Raw genomic sequence first — 23497 nt, 5'->3', positions numbered from 1 at the left:
GGAAGCAACTGACTCCAGTGCGAACTGCGCCAGAGTTTATGCAGGCACATCAGTAGATGTGTCTAGATAGATCCAGCTTTGTCTTGCACAGAAGCCATTGCTCAAGATCCGATAATGTTCTTAAAATATTTTTATTTAAAATGAACATGTACCTCTTGAAGTTTTTGCCAAGAACTTGGAAATACAACAGGATGGGCTATTTTAGAGTCATTTCCAAGGTGGTAAAAACTAGGAAGTACAGAGAAAAAAATCCAGCCCGATGAGATTTTGAGATTTGGAGATAGGACTAGCTTCCCGGATTAAGGACAATAAGAAGTCCTTCTTCAAATACATAGGGGGTAAAAAGAGGGTCCCGGGTAATGTGGGGCCCCTGCAGGACACGATGGGCAACTTAGTCATCACGCCAGATGACAAAGCTAACATATTTAACGATTTCTTTGCCTCTGTCTTCCTAAGTAGGGACCAGTTCAGCCACCTCCCTGCTGGGCCCCCCTCGGGCCCCGAGAGAGACACGCCTGGGCCAAGGGTTAGCGAGGAGTTAGTTAGGGTACTTCTGGAGAGGCTGGACGTGTTCAAGTCCGCTGGTCCGGACGATCTTCACCCTAGGGTTCTACAGGAACTGGCTGAGGTCATTGCGGGACCCCTGGCACGGCTCTATGAGCACTCGTGGTGCTCTGGCGAGGTGCCGGAGGACTGGAAGAGGGCCAATGTGGTCCCTATCTTCAAAAAGGGAAAAAAAGAGGACCCGGGAAATTACAGGCCAGTTAGTCTTACCTCAATCCCGGGTAAGATCTTTGAAAAAATTATCCTGGCACACATCCAGGAGGGCCTTGCGGGGGAATGCATGCTCAGGGGCAACCAACATGGGTTCATCAGTGGCAGGTCTTGTCAGACCAACCTGGTGGCCTTTTACGATCAGGTCACCAAATCATTAGACGCAGGGGTTGCTGTGGATGTAGTCTTTCTGGACTTCCGGAAGGCTTTCGACACTGTCTCTCACCCTGTCCTCATCAAAAAGCTGGGAGACTGTGGTGTCGATCCCCACACGGTCAAATGGGTCGCCAACTGGTTGGAGGGCCGCACCCAGAGGGTGGTAGTGGATGGGTTCTTCTCGACCTGGAAGGATGGGGGCAGTGGGGTTCCGCAGGGCTCGGTCCTCGGGCCCGCACTGTTCAACATCTTCATCAGTGACTTGGATGAGGGGGTAGAAAGCACCCTGTTCAAGTTTGCTGATGATACTAAGATGTGGGGGGATGTGGGTGCACTAGAAGGGTGCAATAGGCTACAAGCTGACCTTGACAGGTTGCAATGGTGGGCGGATGAGAATAGGATGGGGTTTAACACTGATAAGTGCAAGGTGTTGCACATGGGGAGGAAGAACCGGCACCACACTTACAGGTTGGGGAACTCCCCTCTTGCCAGCACGGAGACGGAAAAGGATCTTGGAGTCGTCATTGACTCCACGATGAACATGGGCCGGCAGTGTGGGGAGGCAGTCAAGAAGGCCAATCGTACCCTGTCATGCATCCACAGATGCATCTCGAGCAGGTCCAGGGAGGTGATCCTCCCCCTCTATGCGGCACTGGTCAGGCCGCAGCTGGAGTACTGCGTCCAGTTCTGGGCGCCACACTTCAAGAGGGACGTGGACAATATGGAAAGAGTTCAGAGGAGGGCCACTCGTATGATCAGGGGTCAGCAGGGCAGGCCTTATGAGGATAGGCTACGGGACCTGAACCTGTTTAGCCTCCACAAGAGAAGGCTAAGGGGGGACCTTGTGGCCTGCTACAAACTGGTCAGGGGGGATCAGCAGGTATTGGGGGAGTCCCTGTTCCCCCGTGCGCTGCCAGGAGTGACCAGGAATAACGGTCACAAACTGGCGGAGGGTAAGTTTAGATTAGATATTAGGAGGCGCTACTTCACAGTCAGGGTGGCTAGGGCCTGGAACCAGCTTCCAGGGGAAGTGGTGCAGGCTCCTAGCCTGGGGATTTTTAAAAGGAAGTTAGATGAGCACCTTGCCGGGGTCATCTGACCCCGGTGCTCTTTCCTGCTAAGGCAGGGGGTCGGACTAGATGATCTACCTAGGTCCCTTCCGACTCTAGCTACTATGAAACTATGAAACTATGAGAGAACATATTTTCATCCAGCCTGTTGTCCTAACAGACCGTGGAGGTTCAGACTAGAATGTGAACTTCTGGATGCTTCTGCTAACCCAAACCTCCAAAAATCCTCAGGATTGTCTTGCACTAACGGTACCCATTGATGAGCTATGGAATTCCTTATGTGAGGAGACATGGGATGAAACCTTTGGAGAGCTGCACTTGGGCTGTCAAGTACAGGTGGCTCTTGCTCAGAAGATCTTGCCAATAATGTGATTTGTAATATGTAACTGGGACAGAATAATGAAAGATTTCACAGTAGGTTCTAGAAAGAAAGAACAGGTTCAAAAAGAGTTTTTGCTCAATCAAAATGGTGTACAGGGAGAATGGAAGCAGGTAGGCCACAATCTTCCTCAGCGCTGTGAAAATGAAAACCTTTCTTTAAGAAGACTTTTTACCTGTATTATGGATTTAGGTTGATATGGAGCTCACCACCAGTGAATGAGGAGATGAAGCTGACTTTTTCCCTCTGCACTCCCTATTAATGCATCTCTCTCCCATCCTACTATGTCAGGCTAGGCCCCTCTCTCGCTCTGCTGTCTGGTACCACATAAACCGGCACAGCTTGTTCCATGGTTAGATTATTGGCAATCAAACCGGCTCCCTTACTTGGTCTAGCCTGGGTGAGGAGGGTGTGTGGACACCCAGCAGGACCGAAAACAAGATCTGTCAAAGGGCAGATGAGCTCCCTGGGAGCCAGTGGCCATCCGTACCTGGAGAGGAGATGGGTGCCACCACGTCACTCTGCAAGAAGAATCAGCAATGATGCAAAGCAACTCAATTAATCTAGGAGGGTTGTTACAGTATCTAAGGTGCCCCAATGGTCACAGCAGCCTCAGGACTGACTTGACTTGACACCCATCTTTGCCTTCTGACCACTTTTTCAAGCTAAGAGACAGATTGATTGTCTAGGAGGCCTTTGAAAGATATACTCCAAATGCAGTCTGATTAACTGTGGATGAACTTGGAGTCTGCACAGGAGTATAGCTAGGTACAGGATTAACATGAATGTCCCCAGATTGTAGACCAACTTGGTAGCCGCCCAGAAACTTGATCATATAAAGCTCTTTGCCATAGGAAGATGCTGTTGTCTGAAATAACTTGATCATGGTAGAGAGACAGAGGCAAGGGCTCTGTTTAAAGGATGTTGAAAGAGTCTGAAAGAGCATTCCTCCTTGCATATAGAGAGACCACCTGCATCCCTCTGTGAGAGAGAACCCATTTGTAATGGTGATCAGTTTTTATGTAATTAATTCCAGCTGCTCCATGGCCAATCCCGTACTGACTTGTTTTACTGTAACAGTGCGCACTGCTATCTAATTGTAACATTATAGAAGCCTACGTCTGTCTGACCGTTTGCAATGTTTTATCCGTGCTCTGATTGGCTGATGGAAACAGCCAATCAGAGTGCTCCAAGCGTGGGGGAGCACCACCATGATTCTGAAGCCGCGCCGAGGACCGGACAGGGGGTGGGGGACCCAGGTCCACCAGCGCTGGCCTCGGCTCCCCCACCCCGCTCCCTGCAAGAGGCAGAAAAGTTGCAGCATGGGGCATTAGGTGGCGGCAGTCCATCCCCTCCCCCCCCGCCCTACCCCCATCATTCTTGATGGGCAGTTGGCTAGTATAACAGATACATGTATGATAGAGACATGACAGAAACAGACTAAGTGGTTGCTAATACATTTCATCTCTAGTTATTGAATGAGTCTTATTTCTGTTGGATGTTTGTTTCAGTTGTCAGGGAAGGTCTTTTTAAATTTAAAAATAGAGTTCTCTGCTGTGACAAACTATTGAACTTTCCATCCAGGGGATTGATAAAAGCTCTTCTGTAACTGCTCTTGACAGTATTCTTGAAGGCTTAATTCTATGATTAACTGTGTGCTAAGAATATCACCCATTATAGTTAGACTAAAAATGTGATGGAAATTACACTTTTGTTGCAATTGAAAAGTTTTGTGGGATCACGACATTTTAGTAAAACTTTCAGTTGGAAAGAACCTAAATGCATTGTTTTGACTTTCTGGTTTTGTTTCAGTGAAATGAAACAAAAACATTTTGCTATTGTTATGACATTTTACTTTTTTTTTTTTTTTTTTTAATATTACATATAGTTTCAATGTGAGCAAAAGCCTTCTGGATCAAAATTTTTCAGATTTCCTATTTAATAGCTGTTTTAATATTTCAATTTTTCCATCAGATTGAAAACTAATTGAAATGTCAAAACTTCCCACACAACAACGTGTATCTTTTTGACTAGCTCTGCTTCTGCATGGATGGGATGGTAAACATTTATAGAGTATACTGGCAGAAGAAAATAAGATTTTTATAGAAGATGGCAGGTACAACACCTTTGATCACCTGTAGTAGGCTCTACATTTTGAATTTCTGGGTATTAGGCATGCTTTTCATAGTGAGAAACAGAAACAACATGTGCTTGGTTAAGGCTATATTAAGCCCTTGGCAACTAAAATTGGTGCTACTTATGACATTAGCCACTAGGGGGAACTGAATGTTTCATGTTTGGTTTTGATGGATGTAAATTTAAGGTTAGCATCATATAGATAAAGTTCATGGATTATGCAGTTAATGACAGCCACAGCAAAAGAAAAGTGAGAGAGATCCATGTTTTCTATGTAAGTGTAAAGAAAACCTTGATGCACAAACTGCCCCTTAGCTAGATGAACTGCTGTTTTCTTATGCTTGTCTACAGGCCTGATTTGCTCGGTGAAGGATCCAAGAAGCTCCCATAGAAGTCCATAGTAATTGTTTCTTCCACTGGGGATAACTGAGCCATAGTCAGATGTTACCTTTTCTTCAGAATCTAGTTTGACAGCAGAGGTCACTAAGTTCTGAATATAAATTTAATGCAGTATCTCTTCTTTTTTAAAGAAATATATTACCTTACCCCTTAATGTGGAACGAGTAGAGAAGCAATTTGGAATGGTCTTATCATGATCTTAAAAGTTCTAGTGAAACCATTTTAATTGGTCTGGTAAAATTACATTTTATTCTTGTCAAAAGGAAAAGTATCTCATAATGACACTTACTTTATTTCCAACAGGGACAAGCAGGTCTGACTGGAGAGAGGGGCATTAAGGGATTTCCTGTAAGTGTTGTATGTGGGTATGTGCAGGAGAGACAGACAGAAGGTTTGGGGGTGGAAAAAGGGGGCGTATATAGTACATCCAGCCTCTTAAATAGTGAATAGCTATTAGGCAAGAAGTTCTGCTGGGGCTCTGATACAACATACAGGTCAGAAGTCTCCCTCTCCGAAAAGCCACACAAAAGCCTCACCTTTTTATTGCACTGTGTAAATGAAAGGCTTCATTTCAGTGCTATACTTCATATCCAAGTAGATGATAAGAAATGTCTGATAGAATATAAAAACTACCCTGGAAGTAGGGTTGATGATCTAATAAACCTTCTCAGTCTCTCTGCTGGTTCTAGGAGAGGGTACAGCAGTCCAGCAAAGAGAGAGGCTGTACCAGCCATGGATTTTTTCCCCCTGAGAAACTAGTAGCAGAAGATCAGAACAAAAGATAGTGTAAATGAAACACTGCATTTCAGAAGATAGATCTGACATATCGCCTCCCTTTTGCTGTAAAGTCTGTTCTTGTTATTTGTATTGTGGTAGTCTCCAGGAAAGTCACTCAAGGAGCAGGACCCACAGTACACAACACAAATATCGAGTTTGTAGTTCTACCTTCCTGGCTTCTGCTAACTTACACCCTGGTGTAGGGTACCAAGGGACACAGAGTCCACTGGATAAGAAGGGACTTGGCAAGGTACATAACATTGTCCTGGTTTCCCGGAAGAGGCCACAGATGGGGAGCACTGATTGGAGAAGGGATGAAGAGGCAGCAGAGAGCGTTAGAGAGTGGTGATAGGGAGGGAGCAGCACCATGTCAGTACAGCTGGGGGAAAATGCCAATTTAGTACACCCCTACTGCCACCCTCTCCTAACAAGCCTATGTGGACAGAAATAGAGTTTCCTTCCTACGCTAGAATTCCTATTTGACCTCAACAATAAGTCTCTTATTAAAAAACGTAAGAACTTCCATTTACTGGGTCATGTACAGGTCCATCTTTTTCTGTACCCTCTGTTACAGTGGCAGGGACTAATCATAGAAATCAAAGAGAAATAGGTCTAGAAAGGACCTCCAGAGGTCATCAACCCCCCTGCCTGAGGCAGGTTCATGCCTATCCAAACCATCCTATACAATGCACAATTGTCCATACAGTCCTATACAGTCAGTACCAATCTAACAATGTGTAAAATGTCTTCCTTCCTAGATACCGAAAGGGAGAGTGAACAGGGTCTGACCGGCGTTTCCCACTGTGCCTCTCCCACGTGCAGCCTCTAGCATTAGCTTTTATGTCTCTAGTAAAGTTTCTCCTCAGATTCTTTCTTAGCTTGTCTTAGTATGGTTTTACATTTGCTTTGCCAGAGTTTGTGCTTTTCTATTTTCCTCATTCGAATTTGACTTCCATCTTTGGAAAGAAGACTTTTCTCTATTTATTGCCTCTGCAACTTTACCACTGAACCATGCTGGTTTTGGGCTTTTTTTCAGTCTGCTTCCTTGTTTTTTCTTAACAGTGTGCATTTGCTCTGTGCCTCCAATATGATGTTCTTAAGCAGTTCCCATACTGCTTGCAAATTCTTCACCTCCTTAGGGGCCCTTTTAAACTTCTGTCTAACCAGCTTCCTCATTTTGGTATAGTTTCCTTTTTAAAATTAAAAGTTACTGTGGTAGATTTTCTTCTTGTCAACTCTCCTACATGGAGGTCAAACCCAATTGCATTGTGGTCACTATTGCAGAATGGTCCAGTAGCAATTACCCTTTGCATCAAATCCTGCGCACTACTTAGGACTATGTTAAGAATGGTCTTTCTTCTTGTAGGTTTCAGGACTAATTGCTCCAGCAAGCAGTCTTTTATAATGTCAAGAAGTTTGGAGAAGTAACCTTGATGCAAGAGGATACCATGATATCTGCTGGAGGATAGGTCCTATGTAAAGGATTGTTTCCCTGCTTCCTAGCTTGATGTCCTCCTACTCTGAGACTGTCACTCCTCCCAGCTGCCTGTGGGCTGCTACAGGGAGGTGGGATTACTCAATGTAAGCCTGCTTTATGACCCTCTCTGCCTTCCTCTGCTGCTCCAGTTCAGCCACCCTCTAAAAGCCAAGGGCTCCTTGCTAGGTGCACAGATAAGAAATCTTCCCCAAGGCACTTGGTGCAATAAACTGGGTGATCCCACCCTGCTGCTGGACTTCTACCTGCATCCCTTTTATTTCATTGTGTTTGCTCTGGTCTTCCCTGTGGACTAGGAAACTTGAATAAATAGGCTGGCCTTCTACTTACCTACCGTCTTTCCTGATCAGCGCCTAAACAAATGAAAAATTTAAAAACTAAGCTCTAAAGCCAAAGAAGAAGATCTGAGCATGATTACTAGCAATAACAACAATAATAGCAGTAACCATAATAATATTTTTTACATGCAGAGCAACCAAATTAAGGGCAACCCCCCCCCCCCGACAATGTCGCTCTGAACTCCCACACAAACTCCCCTGTTTGCTGGCTTTTATGTTGGGTTGTTGGGGTTTCTGGCTGCCTCAGCTGTTCTGCTTGGGCAAGTCCCACCTCCTTGTCCACCTTTGATCTGCTGCTGGGCTCTGCAACCGAGAGCTCCTCCCTGCTCAGTGTAAATGTCTACCAAAATAGAGCCTGGTTCACCAAGCACAATCTAGGCAGGCACTCACCCAGCCCAGCCAGGCATCCCACTACCAGACACAGACCCTCTGCTCAGGTTTTATCCAAGTCTCCCCCATGCAGACTCCACTGTTTGCTGGCCTGTTCATGGTGAATACTGGCTTCCTTGGCCAGAGTTTCGGTGTGAATAAGCAACTAAAAATACACCCTCAAGAGCTTCTCTGAACACTTCAATCCTCCATGGTCTGCAGTACTTTTAAGAATGGGATTTCTCCCACTCTTTCTGGGATTACCCACTTCTAGTCAGGTTGAGGATCTCTTTTGAATATCCTCTCCCAGGATACGTCATGGTCAAAAATGAAAAAATGCTGGAGTCAGAGGTAGAAGGCAAGTGAATTGGACAAGTTGTTTTCAGGTGCTTGGGACAGAAGTGGCAGGAGAGCTCTTGTTTGACCTGAGAATGGTTCTTTATCTTGTTGATTCATCTATCTACCTCACCGTAGCTGACCCTTCCCCTCTCCTTTTTCCCATCTGGCTCATTCACAGTCCTATTGAAACTGTCTCTGTGATGCCCAGTATGAGCCAAGACCTATTCCCAGCTACCTTATTCAGCAGTTCCTGGTCCTCTTCCTTGCTCTTTATTTTACTTACGGTTTAATCTCTCTGTGCCATCTTCTGCTTGGGAAATGCAAACACTTCCTGATGAGCTGAGTGGGCAGCAAGGGAATGTCATAACAAATTGCACAATTAAGAAGTTTTTCTTCACTAAAGTGCATCTTGTACAGACGTTGAGGGTGATGGGGGTAATGAATGGGAGTCCTAAATAGTGGATACGGATTATTATTGGAAGAGAAAGCTTAGACTCAGAGGGCATATCTGACAAGCATGCACATACAGGGAAGCATTTTCCATGGACAAATAGCAGTGGCATGTATTTGTGTGGCTGCTGTTTGCCCCAAACATGCCCCTGTATGCACACTAGAGCATGCAGCAAAGTGACCTGGGTGGGGTAGGGGAGCCTGGTTCCATCACCTGTGCTGTCCCCACCAGCCTTACCCGGGGGCCTTCTGGGACAGCAGTGTTGAGCCAGCTGCTTGGAGCCTGGCCAGCAGCCAGAACCGGGCTTTGGTTGGCCAGGCTCCCTTTCTGGCACTGCACACTGCTACCACATGTGCTGTGCTGCTGCTTTTTTTTTTTTTTTTTTTTTTTTGACACCAGGATCTCCCAGTATCAGAAAAAATCACTGAGCTGCTAATTTGCAGCGTGGCAAATGGGTGCATGTGGGCCGTGTGCAGTTTGTGGTACCTCAAACTGCTTTGAGGTGCCGCAAACGGCATATGCGCTGCACATGTGTCAGGATGCACCCAAAATGTGTTTGTTTGGGGATGTTTGTATTTCAGTATTTTCCTGTAAAATGTTGCTCACTGAACGAGTCTCAGGAGATGCATATGGTTTTGGTCAAAGTCCCAGCACACAACAGTCATTCAGCATTTCGGTACAGTGCAAACAACTTTCAGATCAGGTCACTCTGGAGTAAGTCTGGCAGGGGTATATACAGAGGTCATGTTGAACTTGCTTCAGCTTACACCAGGCCTGTATTTAGCTCTCACTCTAAAAACCTTCAGATACTGCAACATTAAATAGTCAGGACTTCATTTTATTCTGCTGATGGTGCATTGTTTGGAGGGAAGGATTTATATTTTGACTTATTCTTCCCTTCTTCACAAGGAATTGTGTTTATCTGTCTCCTCTTAGGGCGAACCAGGAAAGAAAGGTGAAGAAGGAGACAAAGGAGCTGATGTAAGAGAACATTTCATTTAATATTTTATTGCCGAAAAGCCCACTCCCTTGGGAGCCAGGTTTTATCCTTGTTCTGTATTCTAGGGGAGAGACTGCTCCAAAATTACAAAGGTAGACAATTAAACTGGGATGCAAATACCTGAGCACTGGGATGTTCAAACTCTAGGCAAATCTTTTCCTGGCTTGATCTAAGTACCTTAACAGCATTTGATACTCATGGCTACTTGTTTTAATAAAAAGCTGCCTTGTGAGATAGGGAAGCATTACCCCCATTGAAAGGTGGCAAGCTGAGGCATGGGATGATTAAGTGGCATACCCCAGGTCACACAGGAAGGCAGCGGATGAGCTGGAAATCCTGAGTCGAAGCCTGAACCCCTTCAGCCTAAAAAGCCTGCACGGTGTATCTACGCAACCCCTTCTTTGATGCATTATGTGCCCTTACCAGTGTTGGCTCTGGATTTAGACCCAGATGCCTTGTTCCAGAGGGGCTGGGAGGGGGAAGATGACCATGACCCACCCTTCCACCCTCAGACCAATCACAACCTTTCCAGTCAATAATAGGCAAATTTATGGAAACACAGTGATAACAGAAAAGAAACAATACAAGCAATCATGCAATTCTATATATCTACCAATTCTAGGGCTGTCATCAGAGTCAAGAAACGTCTGGCCAGGATGCAGGCTTCACTTTAAGGTTCTCTCTTAGGTGTCAAATGTCACCATGTCTGCAGCCTGGAGGTGGGATGCCAAGGCCCACCCTCCCCACCCCCGTGAGGTAGATGAGATAGGCTAGCGGTGTGCCCTCTGTCCATGGTGGCTTTGGGGACCCCTCCCAGGGGATGAGAACGGGGAAGGGAATGGGGACCCCTCTCAGGGACCCTCATGATGACTCTCCATCCATGGCTGTCACTGAAATGGTCTCCCTGTTTATAACACTGTCCATGTTCTGTTCCATCAGCATATTCCAAGCCTAGCATATGCACACATACTAATTTGGTCTTTCTGGGCCTTCTCCTAATTTGGTCTATTCTCCCAAAATCAGAAAACTTTGGCCCCCCACTCTGAGGATTTGTGAGCTGGTGCCACCTTATCTCATGTTATGGAACAATGTGGTACATGCCCCCACTTTCCCACGCTGTGGGTGTATCCATTGGCCTTGTTGTGTTAGACAGCCTGTCTGCTTCTGAAGGCTCTGAAAACTGTATGACACTCACTCACTCACTCACCTATAAGCCAATTCCCAAAAAGCAAACCTTTAAATAACATTTTTAAGCCATGAGCCAGGGCTCAATTTTGTTTGTGATCTTAAAAGGTGTGCTCCTACTTGCCTCTTCATCACTTGCCTTTACCACTGAGTATTCAAGAGTAAGACATTTTGGACTCCACCAAGAAAGTGCCAAAAATTCTCTCTCCACAGGAGGGAGCTGCTATAGATAATTTGATAAAACATGGCAGAAAAGGGTTCTGGCAGATTCTTTTGGTTTCATGGTTCACTATCAGTGAAGGGAAATCCAGGCAAATCCCTAGGCGATGCTCAGATCAAATAACAGATCTGTTTCATGAATAAAAATATTTGTTATTTAAATAGCACACAAGACTATGGAAAATGGGCACAAAGTGCATTGCACTAGTCCAAAGCTTACAAATTGGAGGGGTTCAATTTGCGTTGGCGCACTAAGGAAGTAGAAGCCAAGTTAAAATTTTGGATATAGGTCAAAACTTCACCAGAACTGCTGGGATGCTAGGATGTGGGTTTAAAATAAAATATCTTTGTCTCATGTTTCTTTTCAGTTTTTTATAGAGATGTATCTCCTGTCATCACAGACTTGCAACTTTTTTATGTTTTAATAAAAAGAAAATTGCAGGGTCTGTGTTAGCAGTGTGGAATCTAGAAGCCTGGAGGGCTACATTATGAACATCAATATATAACAAGCTGATTCCATAAGCACATGCTAACATTTTGTACACTGTCTTGCAGGGAGAAGGAGTTCAACAACTTCGAGAAGCCTTGAAGATTTTAGCTGAAAGGGTGTTAATTCTAGAGCACATGATAGGAATTCATGGTAAGTGGTGTGAATTCCTGGAGTTAAATTTTGCTTTCTCTTGAATAGGCAAGATGTTCTGAGCTCTGAGATAAGTGACACATATGTGCCTGCACGCTCCAGACCTACCTTTTTAATCTGATCTCTCAGTGAGCTACAGCCTTCTAGGGCTGACTGCCATCGGTCAGCAGATGTTTAGGCCAAGACTTTCAATATTGTACTTCTGACCTTAGACTTCTATATTTATAATTAGGTGACTAAAGTGGCCAGTTTGCACAGGTGCTGAGCACCTGCAACTCCCATTTGCGGCAAGAGAGTTATTTTAGCTTACACCAATGCTTAAAATGTCCCAAAGACATTTGTAGTGCAGACAGGTCTGTGTGGTTGACTTGTCAGTGACAGATCAAGCTGTGCTGCATTTTACTTCATGTAACATCTACAAATTTAGCAAACTTGTCAGAGTCTTGTGGGCCACATCCTCAAGTGCTGTAAATAACCAGCAACAGTCCACTGACTTTGATGGGTCTCTTATAGATTGCACAGCTAAGGATCTGCCTTTTATAGCACTTGTGGCCAAATATTAGTGCATAAGGAAAGCAATCTTTGCAGGTCCCACGATTACAATGTAAAAAATAGTGAATTTTGAGACCTTTAAGGAGATTCTTAACATCTCAACTGTTTCTCCTTAAACAGAGTGCTTAGTTTTTCAGTTGGAACCATTTCCCTTGCCATCACTGATACAATCCTTTCACCCCTTCACCAGAGAGGGGGTTTCTGGTGGGTGCAGGTCAGGCTTCTCCTTTTCTTTTTTGGAGCCTGGGAAGTTACTGAGCCAGTGCATTAACAGATGCAGGAACATGCTAAGTCTCTTTCTACCTTTCCGAAACTGCAATAGGACAAAATGTTTTAGACCTGTTCATAATTCAGCTTTGTTCACCACATGCCTGTGAGAAACCAGTTCGGCTTTTTGGCAGCTACCCAAATGCTTCTCGACCAGCACTGCCCCTTATGCAGTGAATTGTTTTCAACCTGTTTCCTGGACTCAACCTCACTGAGGTGTTAGGCAGTCAGCAGCAGTTCTTACCTGTTGCTCTCTGGCAGAATCTACAACCATTGAGGCACTGAACATCTGGCCTTGATCTGGCCATTGGATTCTGTCTCAATAATCTAAATGGGGCAGGTGGGTCTTGGGCAGCCTCCACTCCTCTATACTCTTCCCTAGCCATACATGTTGAAAGTCTTGCGGTGATAGTCGCAGCACTCTGTACAAGTAGATTCATCAGGCACCTGACTAGACCTCTTAGGCGTACACCATGATCCAGAGGATCAATGGTTGTCTACTACACCACGCAACCACACCCCAGTTCTCCCCCACATCTCTCTACAAGATCCATTCCTCCCTAGGATGGTTTTGGGAAGCAGGCTAACCAAATATCAGTTGGCTCCATTGACCACTGTCTAATGCCAATGTAAACACATGGGTTAAAATTTTACAAGCATCTAAGACCCATTTCAAGAGTGACAGGGCTGAGCAGCATAAGTTGCTTATGCGCATTTGAAATTTTATGCGCATTAATTACTGTGGTCTTTGTCCTGTATTTCCTATTAGTTTTGACTGTTATATACTGTCTTAGATCAGAAGAATCTCAAGGCAGGAGCTCGTTTTGGCTACGGACAGACATTACACATAAACCAGTTTAAGTGATCAGAAACTGGTTTAAACCTGTAACACAACAGATGTTCAGTGCACATAAACCAGTTTGAAAATGGCTGAAACTGGTTTGAGATAAACATGGTTGAATGCAGCATTAGACTTAGCTGATTTGTGTCACCAGTTTATGCAATGTCTGTCCCTGACTCCTTGCTGGTTTAAGTTAAATCAGACTCCCCTACACCCCAGCATGCTCTCTGGGCTGGGCAGGGCTCTCTGCTCCACAACAGGGCTGCCCTTCCCCCCACTCCCTGGCTGCACCTTTGGCAGATACTGCAGGCATCTGCCTGGCTTCTGCTCCGCCTTCCCCTCTAAGCAGGTATTCCACCACCCCCTCTGCCTTTCACTGACACAGCATTAGGTAGCAGACCACATGCTGCCTATGGTCCATGCTGTGGGAGACGGCACAAGGGCAGAATCAATAGGTAGCTGGTAATGTCCCTGTGTTGTTTGTTTAATGGAGTGATAAACACTGAGTTATGGAAATAAACACTGTTATCATTCCCTGCTGGGCCGGTGGGTGCGGGACCCCTCCTTAATCAGAGCACTCTGCTGGGGACTGGACATTCTCCCCTCAGCTCAGGACTGGCCATTCCCCCCTCAGCTCAGCATCGTGGAAGGGAAGGGAGGGCTGCTCTAGTGCCCCCTGGCTTCTAGCCTGAGCCACTGCAGGCATGTTCCTGTATGTCTGGGATGTCTGTATGGTTACAAACTGGTTTACCCTAGCCAGGTTAAACTAACTTGCAAAGATTGAATCAATTCAGGCTCAGGCTTTTTGAATGTCTGTCTGTAACCCTGGTCTACCCTGCTGAGCCCAACTGGGAAGGAAAAAAGGTGGTGTGTGAGAGCCCTTGGAGACAGGGGATTTGCAAATTATTTGTCTGAAGGTTGGAGCATGAACACTTGACAACCTCATACAGATGGCAAAGCTCGTGAGCTACATACATCTGTTCCAGAGAAACACAGTATGCTCTGTAAAAATGCTTGGAAATCTGACGGTCCAAGTACATTATAGTGAATCTTACTCTACAATACTTTTTATCTTTTGGGGCCATTTATATTATGGTAAAGTGCTACTAAGTGACCATGGCAGCCTTTTAATACCATTTAAATTATGGGAAAAAACTGGGTACATCTTGTTTAGTGAGTTGATTCCATTATTTTGGCTTATGACTAGTTGAGTTAGGTTACAATATCTTTTTTTAAACAAATACAGTTCTCTTTGCACAATCCATAGTGTAACCATAGTTACACCAGTATAACTGTGTTTTCTGTTACTATTTCCTATTAATATTATTGTTCCTGTATTGAAAGGGGAATACTCATATTGATATAAGCACATTTATACCAGTGTTGTTGCATACACAGACAAATAGAAGGTCAATAGTTAACTGCTGGTTAAAGCAACAAACACATTTGTGTTTAAACATCACCTTAATATATACTTCCTTTTTTCTTACTCTACTACTAGTGTATTTTTGCTTATATGCTATAAAGAAAGAATAGAACTGTCTAAACTGCAGCTCAATCTTTGCGTACATGCACCTGAAAGAATGTTATGTGACAAAATCAATCCAGAGTCAACTGCAACCAAAACCGCTCTCAAGCCAACCCAGCAAGACAGGTCTTTCTAAATAGGCTTTGCAACGTGCCCTGAGAATGAGCCAATACTGGAAATACAGGGCCTTAATGACTAAAAAAGAGCAACTTGAATTGTGCCCAGATATTTGCTGTGCAGAATTTGCAACTCATGTAAAAATGCAAAGCTTTCTCTTAAAGACAAAGAGATTGAGCAAGAGTGCTTAGTTTAAGTTTCCTTAACAATTATTTTACTTATAAGCAAGTTGCATTATTAACCATTCTTGCCCTGGCTTTCACACAAGTTGTGTATTGAATTCTTAAGAACAGCTTCGGCTCAAAACTGGCCTTTCACTGAGCCCGAAGTCTGAAGAAACAGGAAGTACAACGCAGCCCTGTTTGCATGCAGCGGTTCTGTTATACTGAATGGAATTTGTTGGTAGCTGGTTCCTAAAGTGAGAAGGCACCACACAATTTTAAAATCACCAGATCCCAAGGATCTGACCTTGCTTTAAGTGTAGCTGTGCCATAGACTTCAGTACAGCCAGAAAGTGCCCTGCTGAGAAGGCCCACACTGAAATGCCAATCACATGCTTTCATTTTTCACAGACATCCCTGCGGCTTTGGAAACTAAAACCACCCAAGCAACAAAGCAAAATACACTGACAAACCAAACTCCTCTCTAACAGGATGGAAACTTGAGATAATCAGAGGATTAGCAAGCTCCCAAGAGCAGCCCAGCAGGACACAGGAAAACCCAGTCAGTCATTTGGCAATGACTTTTCCAGCTAAAGCAACAAAAATCCCTTTGTACCAGGACACTTGCTTGTGACAGAGTGTTGCATCTTGTGAGCAAATAACCGATGGACATCTGGCTAGTGAAGCTGGACCCTTGGCAGAGAAATGAACAAGTGTCCATCTCTGAAGGCAAAGGAAAAAAAACTGGGGCATTCAAAATGAAGAAGCTGCGTTAGGGTTTTCAACATCTGTTGCTGAACACTGGAAAAATGCTGTTGCCACTGCCAAAAGTAAAATTAGCTTTGTAGGGCAGGGGAGCTATAAAAAAAATAAGTGCAAGCCAATGTCTGAAGTGCTGGGTGACCAACCTGCTGGGATTTATTCTCATTGCTATAATAAATGAGCTACGTGACCTTGGCTGAGCCACTTAGCTACTCAGTGCTTCATTTCCTCTCATCTGTACAGTGGGTGATATTTAGTAAACCCTCCATAATGTGGAATCTCAGTGTTTGCTCAATGTCTGCTTATGTGACGCTTTGCCCTTTTATAACTGCCATCTTCCAAGGACCACAAAACACTCCTAAGTATTAATCACCAAACACTATTACATTGGTTATGTTTCTTATAGTGCTTGCAGACCAAGAGAGAACAAATAAGCACTGGATAGACATAGCTTAGCTCACAGCCCCTGCCCCAAAGAATTTACAAATTGAACTAAACAAGATATACAATGTAAGGGCGTCGGGACAATACAATGGCAGCCAATTTTTGTGTGTGGTGTTCAGTGGTGGGTTAATTAAGATGATATAAGTGGAAAGAAAAGGGAAGAAGAAGAAACATGAAAGGGAAATGGGTGAAAGGCACAAGAGCAGAGGAGGAATGTAACAGGAGCAGGGCATTCATTTTTTTCATCGTAACACATACCATTCAAGCCTTCAGGACTGTTCACTTGCTCCTTTACTGTCTCTCCTATTAAGTAGCGGTCTCCCTTGTCTTACCTTCTTTTAGACTCTCTATCTTCCGTTGAACCAGGCTCTGGGCAGGATGTGATGTCAGGCTCCCCTCTGCGAGCAAGCATCAAGATCAAACGTGGTGGACCCCAGCAGCAGCACCAGCCCTACCAGGTCCTCTCTTCACTGCTGGATGACAGTGAAGACAAAAGGAAAAGCAACAAAATGAAATAAATGTGTGTTAGTAATTTCTACAGCCCATTTGCCCATTAAAGATACAGTATCCTCATGCTTAACTGCAACATGCAGAATGAAGTGGTTAGGAAGCTGCAGAGCTGGCAGTGGCATTTCCTTGGTTGGATATTGCTAAGCCATTACTGCAAGGGCATGTCTTCTCTCTTGCTGAAAGTGTCACATGAAGAATAATTATATTTTTGCATCTGAAATACCAGATGCCACATGTTTCTAGAAGCTATCCCAGGAAGTGGATATCCCTAGGTTTGTTCAAAAAGGCACAAATCCTCCTCTTTTGCCTTCTTCCTTCTCACATGTTATTTGGTTAAAATGCTGCTTAGACCTCATTCAGCCCTGCCCTTCCTCAAAGCAAAGCCCTGTGCACTATGATACAATAGTTTCTGGCATGTGGTCATTTTGAACCACGGTTGTTTTCTTGCTGATTTCCCGTTGAGGGTACCACATTCAGTAGCTCTGCTAAGGCATTGTTACCTATCTTCCAAGGATTGCTTTTTTTAAAGAGTAGAACAAAAAATTAATAATGAATCACTTGACAAATTTTTCACTGTTTCTGTTTGTGAAACATCATAACAGATGGTGGCTTTTCGCAAATGTACATATTTGTTGTTCAAAGTCTTCCACAAATTATTCTACTTTATTCTTAGTCTTTGATTGAAATTCAAAATCTAGGATTCGACCTGTGTTGAGTTGTGAGTGTTTTGTGATTGGATGAGCATACTCTTACCAGGTTTCTGGTGTGACTAATTATGGAATACTAAATTTATTTTCTCCGCATATTTAGGCATGTGATCAAAAATCTTTTTGTAAACATTTGTAGCAGTAAGACAACTGAAGTTTTCATACCTAGTTTGTGTTTGTGTCACTCAAACAGCCAAAAAAGATTCATTTCATGCTAGAAACAAATATTCATAGAAAATGTTTTGCCCCATTTAATACCATAAAGAGGAATTCACAGAAATTTAGGGCTGGAAGGGACCTTGTCAGATCATGGGGTCCAGCCCCCCTGCTCTAGGAATTGTTTGGATACAATTTTATTTAGCATGTATCATAAGTGCATTTATCCATTGATTGTCACCTAGCAATTCAAATCAGAAAACAGTGTGCTGGCAACATATCATATAAGGCAGTAGTTCTCAACATTTGTGAATTGAGTAGCACCCAGTTTCAAAAACAATTTATATATTATCGTGTTTCCCTCCTTACACAGGGACTGGGCAGTAGGATGGTTCAGATGGGGCAAGCCCATTTCCTCACACCTCACTTACCTCCTCACACCTCACTCACCCTTCAAAGGATCTGGCTGGGCCCCAGCTGAGAATCGCTGGTTGTATAGATTAGACTCTTGCCAATGGTTTATCTTGTAATTGTGCAGCAGAAAGCTGGCATATCACCTTTTGCAAAAGTACTTAGTAGGGAAACCCAGTTTGATTGGGAATGTTTTACCTTCTCTCAGGTGATGAATATGTTGCATCTGCTGTCTAAACACATAGGTCAGGTCAGTGCCATTCACATAGATAACAATAGGTTTGTTTTTTAAATAGTGTTCAGTCACCAGTCCAGGGCAATAGCAAATATAGTCCTTTGTTTAATGGTTTCTGTTGGCAAAGTCATTCATTCCCTAATACAATATATATCCATGTACTAAGAACCACCTTTAACATTACAATCCATTGCTACCTTTGTTGATACCCTCAGCAGAGAGACCAACTACTCAACAGACAATGTAGACTTAAGTACACTCTTCCCACAAAAGATGGTGCCCCTAAGGTCAGAATAGAGGCATTAGAAATTTGGGCTGTCACTGGACATATTCCTCGGATAAAATAAGGTGCTCAGTCTTTAGTGCCTTCAGTTTGACATTACTGGGACGCTACATTAACTTTATGTGGATGTTTATGTTGTATCTCTTTGTAATGTGATCTTGAAACATCCAGATAAGGTTTATGAACACTGTATTGCTAGAAACAAACAGTGAGAACTCAACCTGGAATAATTAGAATTATAGCGGAGGTTCATTTGGCCTTATTAAAACAGGTGGAAGTCAGTAGCATTTATTTATGTTAAACTAGTATTGTCATGAACTGAGAAAGTGCTCCTTGAAGAGAAGTTGCTGAGTGCTGTACAATTAAGCGGTGGAGATGGACAAGAATTAAGTAGTACTGAAGGCTGTAATCCAATGTGCTTCCTTAACCCACTGGCACTGATTAGTAATTGTGAATAATACCTGGGGTTCATTTAATAGTCAGGGTGTGTAGCTGGATCCTCACTCAAGGTTTTTGTTGCTCAAGTCAAGTGCAGCAAATTTCTGAGGATGGAAAATAAAATATGCTCAGGTGCCATCTTTTATTCCCTCTTTCCATGCAAAACCTTGAGAGCTTAACACTGGTTTAAACCTGAATGCATCATTTTTCCAAAACGAAATATTTCACAGTCTTTAGTACATCTTTTCATACTGCATTCTGGACAAGTTCTCTTCTGGTGATGTCTGCAGGATCCCAAAACAGGGAGCAAAAACCCCAGTCTAGAGAGAGTGAAATTCTTTGTCCTTGCCAATTAAGTCATTGACACAGAGGAATGGTCTCACCCTGGTTAATTATTCCAGGACAGTAAAATCATCTTCAAAATAGATCGTATTTGCAAGTCCCAAGGTTACTCCAACAAGTGTGTGGGCAAAATACTCACTGAGATCAAAACCTTTTAGAAAAAAAATGGCAACCAGCTCTCATTCTAAATATAAAATACTAATAAAAACAGCTTATCTGCCTTCAGATGGCAGACAAACAAGTCCAGTAAACCAGCTATAACATTATCCTCAATTCACTGTCTTGGGTGGCATGAAATTATTTAAAGGGAATTTATAGCATCAAGTCTTGTTATAGCACCCCCATTCCATATTTGCATTAAACATTTTTCTTGGAACAGTTTCTCTTCCCCCTTACAAACAAAATGTTGACTCTATTTTGGAGGTCAAGCAGTGGTTTAACATTTACAAGGTAGTTGTGTTGCATCTTTTATTGAGCAGAGAATCTTCACCCTGATGGTCCTTTATGCCTGGTACTGAGCACTTGGAAAATTGGGTCCTGAAAGACCATTTTGATCAAAAAATTTATGATGATCCTGCTGGCATGAGCCACAGTTCATCTCATAAAGAAAGAGTTTTCCCAATAAAGAACTTCAGAGGCAAAATAAAAACTACACCTGATCTTTCAAAACAGAAATATGAAACTTCTGTTCCAATGATCACGTAGCTATTGGATTTAATTTAGGGAAGGTAAAGAAATGTGATGCGGTGGATTATTAGCATTCGCTGGGATTCCAGAGTCTCTCAAGCGAATTGAAAGGGATAATTTTCTTTCTACAAATTAGTCTTCATGAAGTAAAAAAAAAATTAGTGTATTAGGTTGATGAGTGGTCTCTCTAGTTTATTTGCATTTGACTAGGATTTTGGATTTTAATTAAAACAAATTAGTGGCAAGACAAAAGAAAATTTAATTGAAATTGTTTGCAGTTAATCCTACCAGATTGATTGTCAAAAGGCTGTTTCAGGTTCAGATTGCAACATCATTTTAATTACCAACTTGTGCAGATTTCTATAAAAAAGCCATGTAATTTTCTGCTCCCAACACTTCTTGTTTTAGTTAGATACCGATAGCTATCAGCGTGGTACTGTATCTTTAATCTGGGAAGCAATCAGATCATATTTTGTGAACATTGTTTTTGTACTGGGGTTTAATTCCTTTTTAACTGGTCAATAGTTATACGATACTGTTGTGCAGTCTCAATCTAAATAAGTGTTATAAAGGTGAACATAACCTGATGTTTTAATTAATGATATTCATGACTAAATAAACCACTCTGATCCCATTTTGTTATCTTAGGCAGGATACTAAGATTCATTTTAGCTTGGGCATATGCATTTTGCCATCTCTTCATAACTTATGGGGATGGAATTTATTTCAGATGCGTGCTCATTTAGAAGTGTATTTTAATTGAAATGTTAGTGCTTTATCTTATGTGCATACTGTGCAATACCATAGTGTGTTCTTTTCCTTTGTTAAGACTTCTTTGGAACTTACTTAACATATTTCTTTGAACTCCAATGCTTTTCAGCTTGGATTGATTCTGGTGACAGAAAAGCATTTCCGTTGCCTTGAGCTAACCAGAAGCAGTGGCTGCATATTGCCCGTTTGAACATGCTGTAGTTCATGCACCCTGATTTTCACCAGCCAGCTGTACCTTCTTAGGAAACAGAGAATGCTTCAGTCCAGAGCATCCAAAAGGCACTTATTGTGAAGACTTGACACAAATGCAGGAAAATTAGAATTAGCTAGAAAGAAGGGCTATTTCTGCCCCTTGGAAGATAAAGTGCAATGGCAATTTACCATTGACCTTAATGGGAGCAGGATCAAGCCTTGAAGTCAGGCCCAGTTCCTTAGATGATAAAAATCAGCAAGGCTCCAGTGAGGTCACTAGATTTATGACAGTTTGCACAAGTGAAAGACCTGGATCCAAGACTCATTCTCATAATTAGGTTAATGTAGAAACTTACCTGCTACCGTGGCTGCAGAAAGACAAACAATCAGCTCTGGAATTACTTCTCAATGCACAATGGTTCTTACTGATTTATTGGAAATTCCTCCTTCCACAGTTATAATCTCACTACTATTCAAAGTGACATTTCATTCTGCTGTCTTAATAGTTTGGGTGGGTGGGGTCGAACACCTTATGGTTTATGCAATCGCTACCCAAGCAAATCAGAAAGGTGCTATACATGTACACACATTCGAAGCCATAGAAAAAATAGCTAACTTTTTTTCCCTCTAGTTATTTGACACAGTATTTTTTATTTATATCTGTGTGTTTTGTATGTGTGCAAGTGGTCCTGGCTTTTCTCATTGTAATAAGCTCTAAAATCTTTGTTTTTTTTTTTATAGGGCAGCATTACACAATATCTTGTGATCATGTATAATTGTTAAGAAAGCAATAGTAAATCTCTTCCGACCTGATGAACTCATTTATGGCAGGCATTAAAGTTTATCATCAAACCTCATTAACGGAGGGAAAAAAAACAACCTGTTCACCCCACAGCTTGCATGGTACTTCTCTGTTTTCATAATTGCTATGTTATTGTTCATGGTATCTAGTTCTCTCTTTGCTATGGGTTTTGTTACTGTATATGGAATGTTTTGTATTCAGCATTTTTTTACAGAGCCAAGTGGGAACAATATTCAAGAGCCCACAAATACCAAAGACCTTTCATGTAATGCACTGAGAAATAAAGACATACTGTAAGTGAACATGGTGTCCAGTTCTTTGGATTTAGGAAGTATTTAGCAGGTTTGAATATATTTCCTACCTAATTTTGGGAATCTGTCTCTCTTTTCTGCCACTTCATCTTTCATTCAGTGTCTTTAGTACCACTCTAAGGTGCTTTCTTTTTTTATAAACAGGGATATAAATGAGGGAACTTCTTAGCCCCGTTAGTTTCTTGAGGATCAAAAATACCAATTACCAACTCTATGCTGGTCACCTTTATTAGTGGCAAGCTGGAGGGAGGCTTCTGGACATTCTTGTTAACCAAAATAACAGGTTAACCAATCTGTTTTCAATAAATTATCTCAGCTAGGTGTAACTTTTATTCCTGAGGCTTACAGAAATAAGGCTGAAGAGCAAATGTATGTTTCTGGAGTGCAATAGATTGTTTCTACTGCCAACTATTAGGAAAGGCTCTTGGATAAGTATACACCTAGGACTTTACACAGTACTCACTCCTCATCCTGCATTTCTACCTGTGGTAATCACACTACTATGCTACATTAACTACAATAGAGCACCCCATTTACACAAGCATACATGCAATATGTGGGCAAAGCAGCTCTACTCCCCATGTAGCCAGCTAAAGGGGGCTCATGCTAGTGTCTGGGAATCCCTTAGTAATGTCAAGCTGCTATGGATGCTTCTACACTTCCCACCATCCCTGCTGCTGACAGAGGCATCCCCAAACTATCATCTGACAGATCAGAATGACTTGACCATCACAGTAAGGGCAGAGCCTAAGAGAATACAATAGTGCTTATAGGTATGTCAGTATTTAATTTAAAATCATCTATAGCCCAAAGTTCCCCACAAGTTCTCTACCTCTCTGCTTCCTAGACAAGGGCCTGGTTCCCTGTGCCCAGATCTCCCGATCTCAATATCTTCATCTCCCCCAATAGTTATCTGCTTTTTCTCCAACCCTTCTCTGTAGATGCTTTTGCCACCTTCCTTCGGCAGTCCAGTTTAACACTAGTTTGTATACCTCTATGCGAGCTGTAGTCACAATTGCAGTCTGCAGTGTAGACAACCCAAGTTACCTTACTCAACACAGGATTTGGAGGTTCTGACACCTTCCTTTGCAGCCATCCCTTCTGAGCAATGTGGTGTGGTATTTGGCTATATAGCAGGCAATCTGCCATTTCTCCCAGTGCAGTTGCATCCAATTAGAGCTGACTGGAGGGAACACATTTTTTGTACCAGTTTTTTAAGGTTCAGCTTCATTCCAAGGTTCAGTGAAATGAAA

The 23497-nt window shown here is 42.9% G+C and overlaps 1 protein-coding gene across 6 annotated transcripts in view; it reads left to right on the top strand.

The window, feature by feature from the left end:
* Positions 1-22235, top strand: part of COL26A1 (collagen type XXVI alpha 1 chain) — a 314212-nt gene extending 291977 nt beyond the window's left edge. For 3 of the 6 annotated variants that reach the window (XM_090025116.1, XM_090025112.1, XM_090025111.1), the window contains 4 exons: positions 5218-5262; positions 9620-9664; positions 11643-11727; positions 16742-22235. In XM_090025116.1, the coding sequence (XP_089881242.1) occupies positions 5218-5262; positions 9620-9664; positions 11643-11727; positions 16742-16917 (351 nt within the window). In that variant the 3' untranslated portion in view covers positions 16918-22235. The other 3 variants (XM_090025113.1, XM_090025115.1, XM_090025114.1) reach the window with 3 other exon arrangements.
* The last annotated feature ends 1262 nt before the right edge of the window (positions 22236-23497 follow it).

This window comes from Crocodylus siamensis, chromosome 13 (genome assembly GCF_052110815.1).
Source record: "Crocodylus siamensis isolate JL-2025a chromosome 13, ASM5211081v1, whole genome shotgun sequence".
Taxonomy (NCBI): Eukaryota; Metazoa; Chordata; order Crocodylia; family Crocodylidae; genus Crocodylus; species Crocodylus siamensis.
The sequence above is the reverse complement of the archived record's forward strand: the minus strand, read 5'-3'. Positions and strand labels throughout refer to the sequence as shown.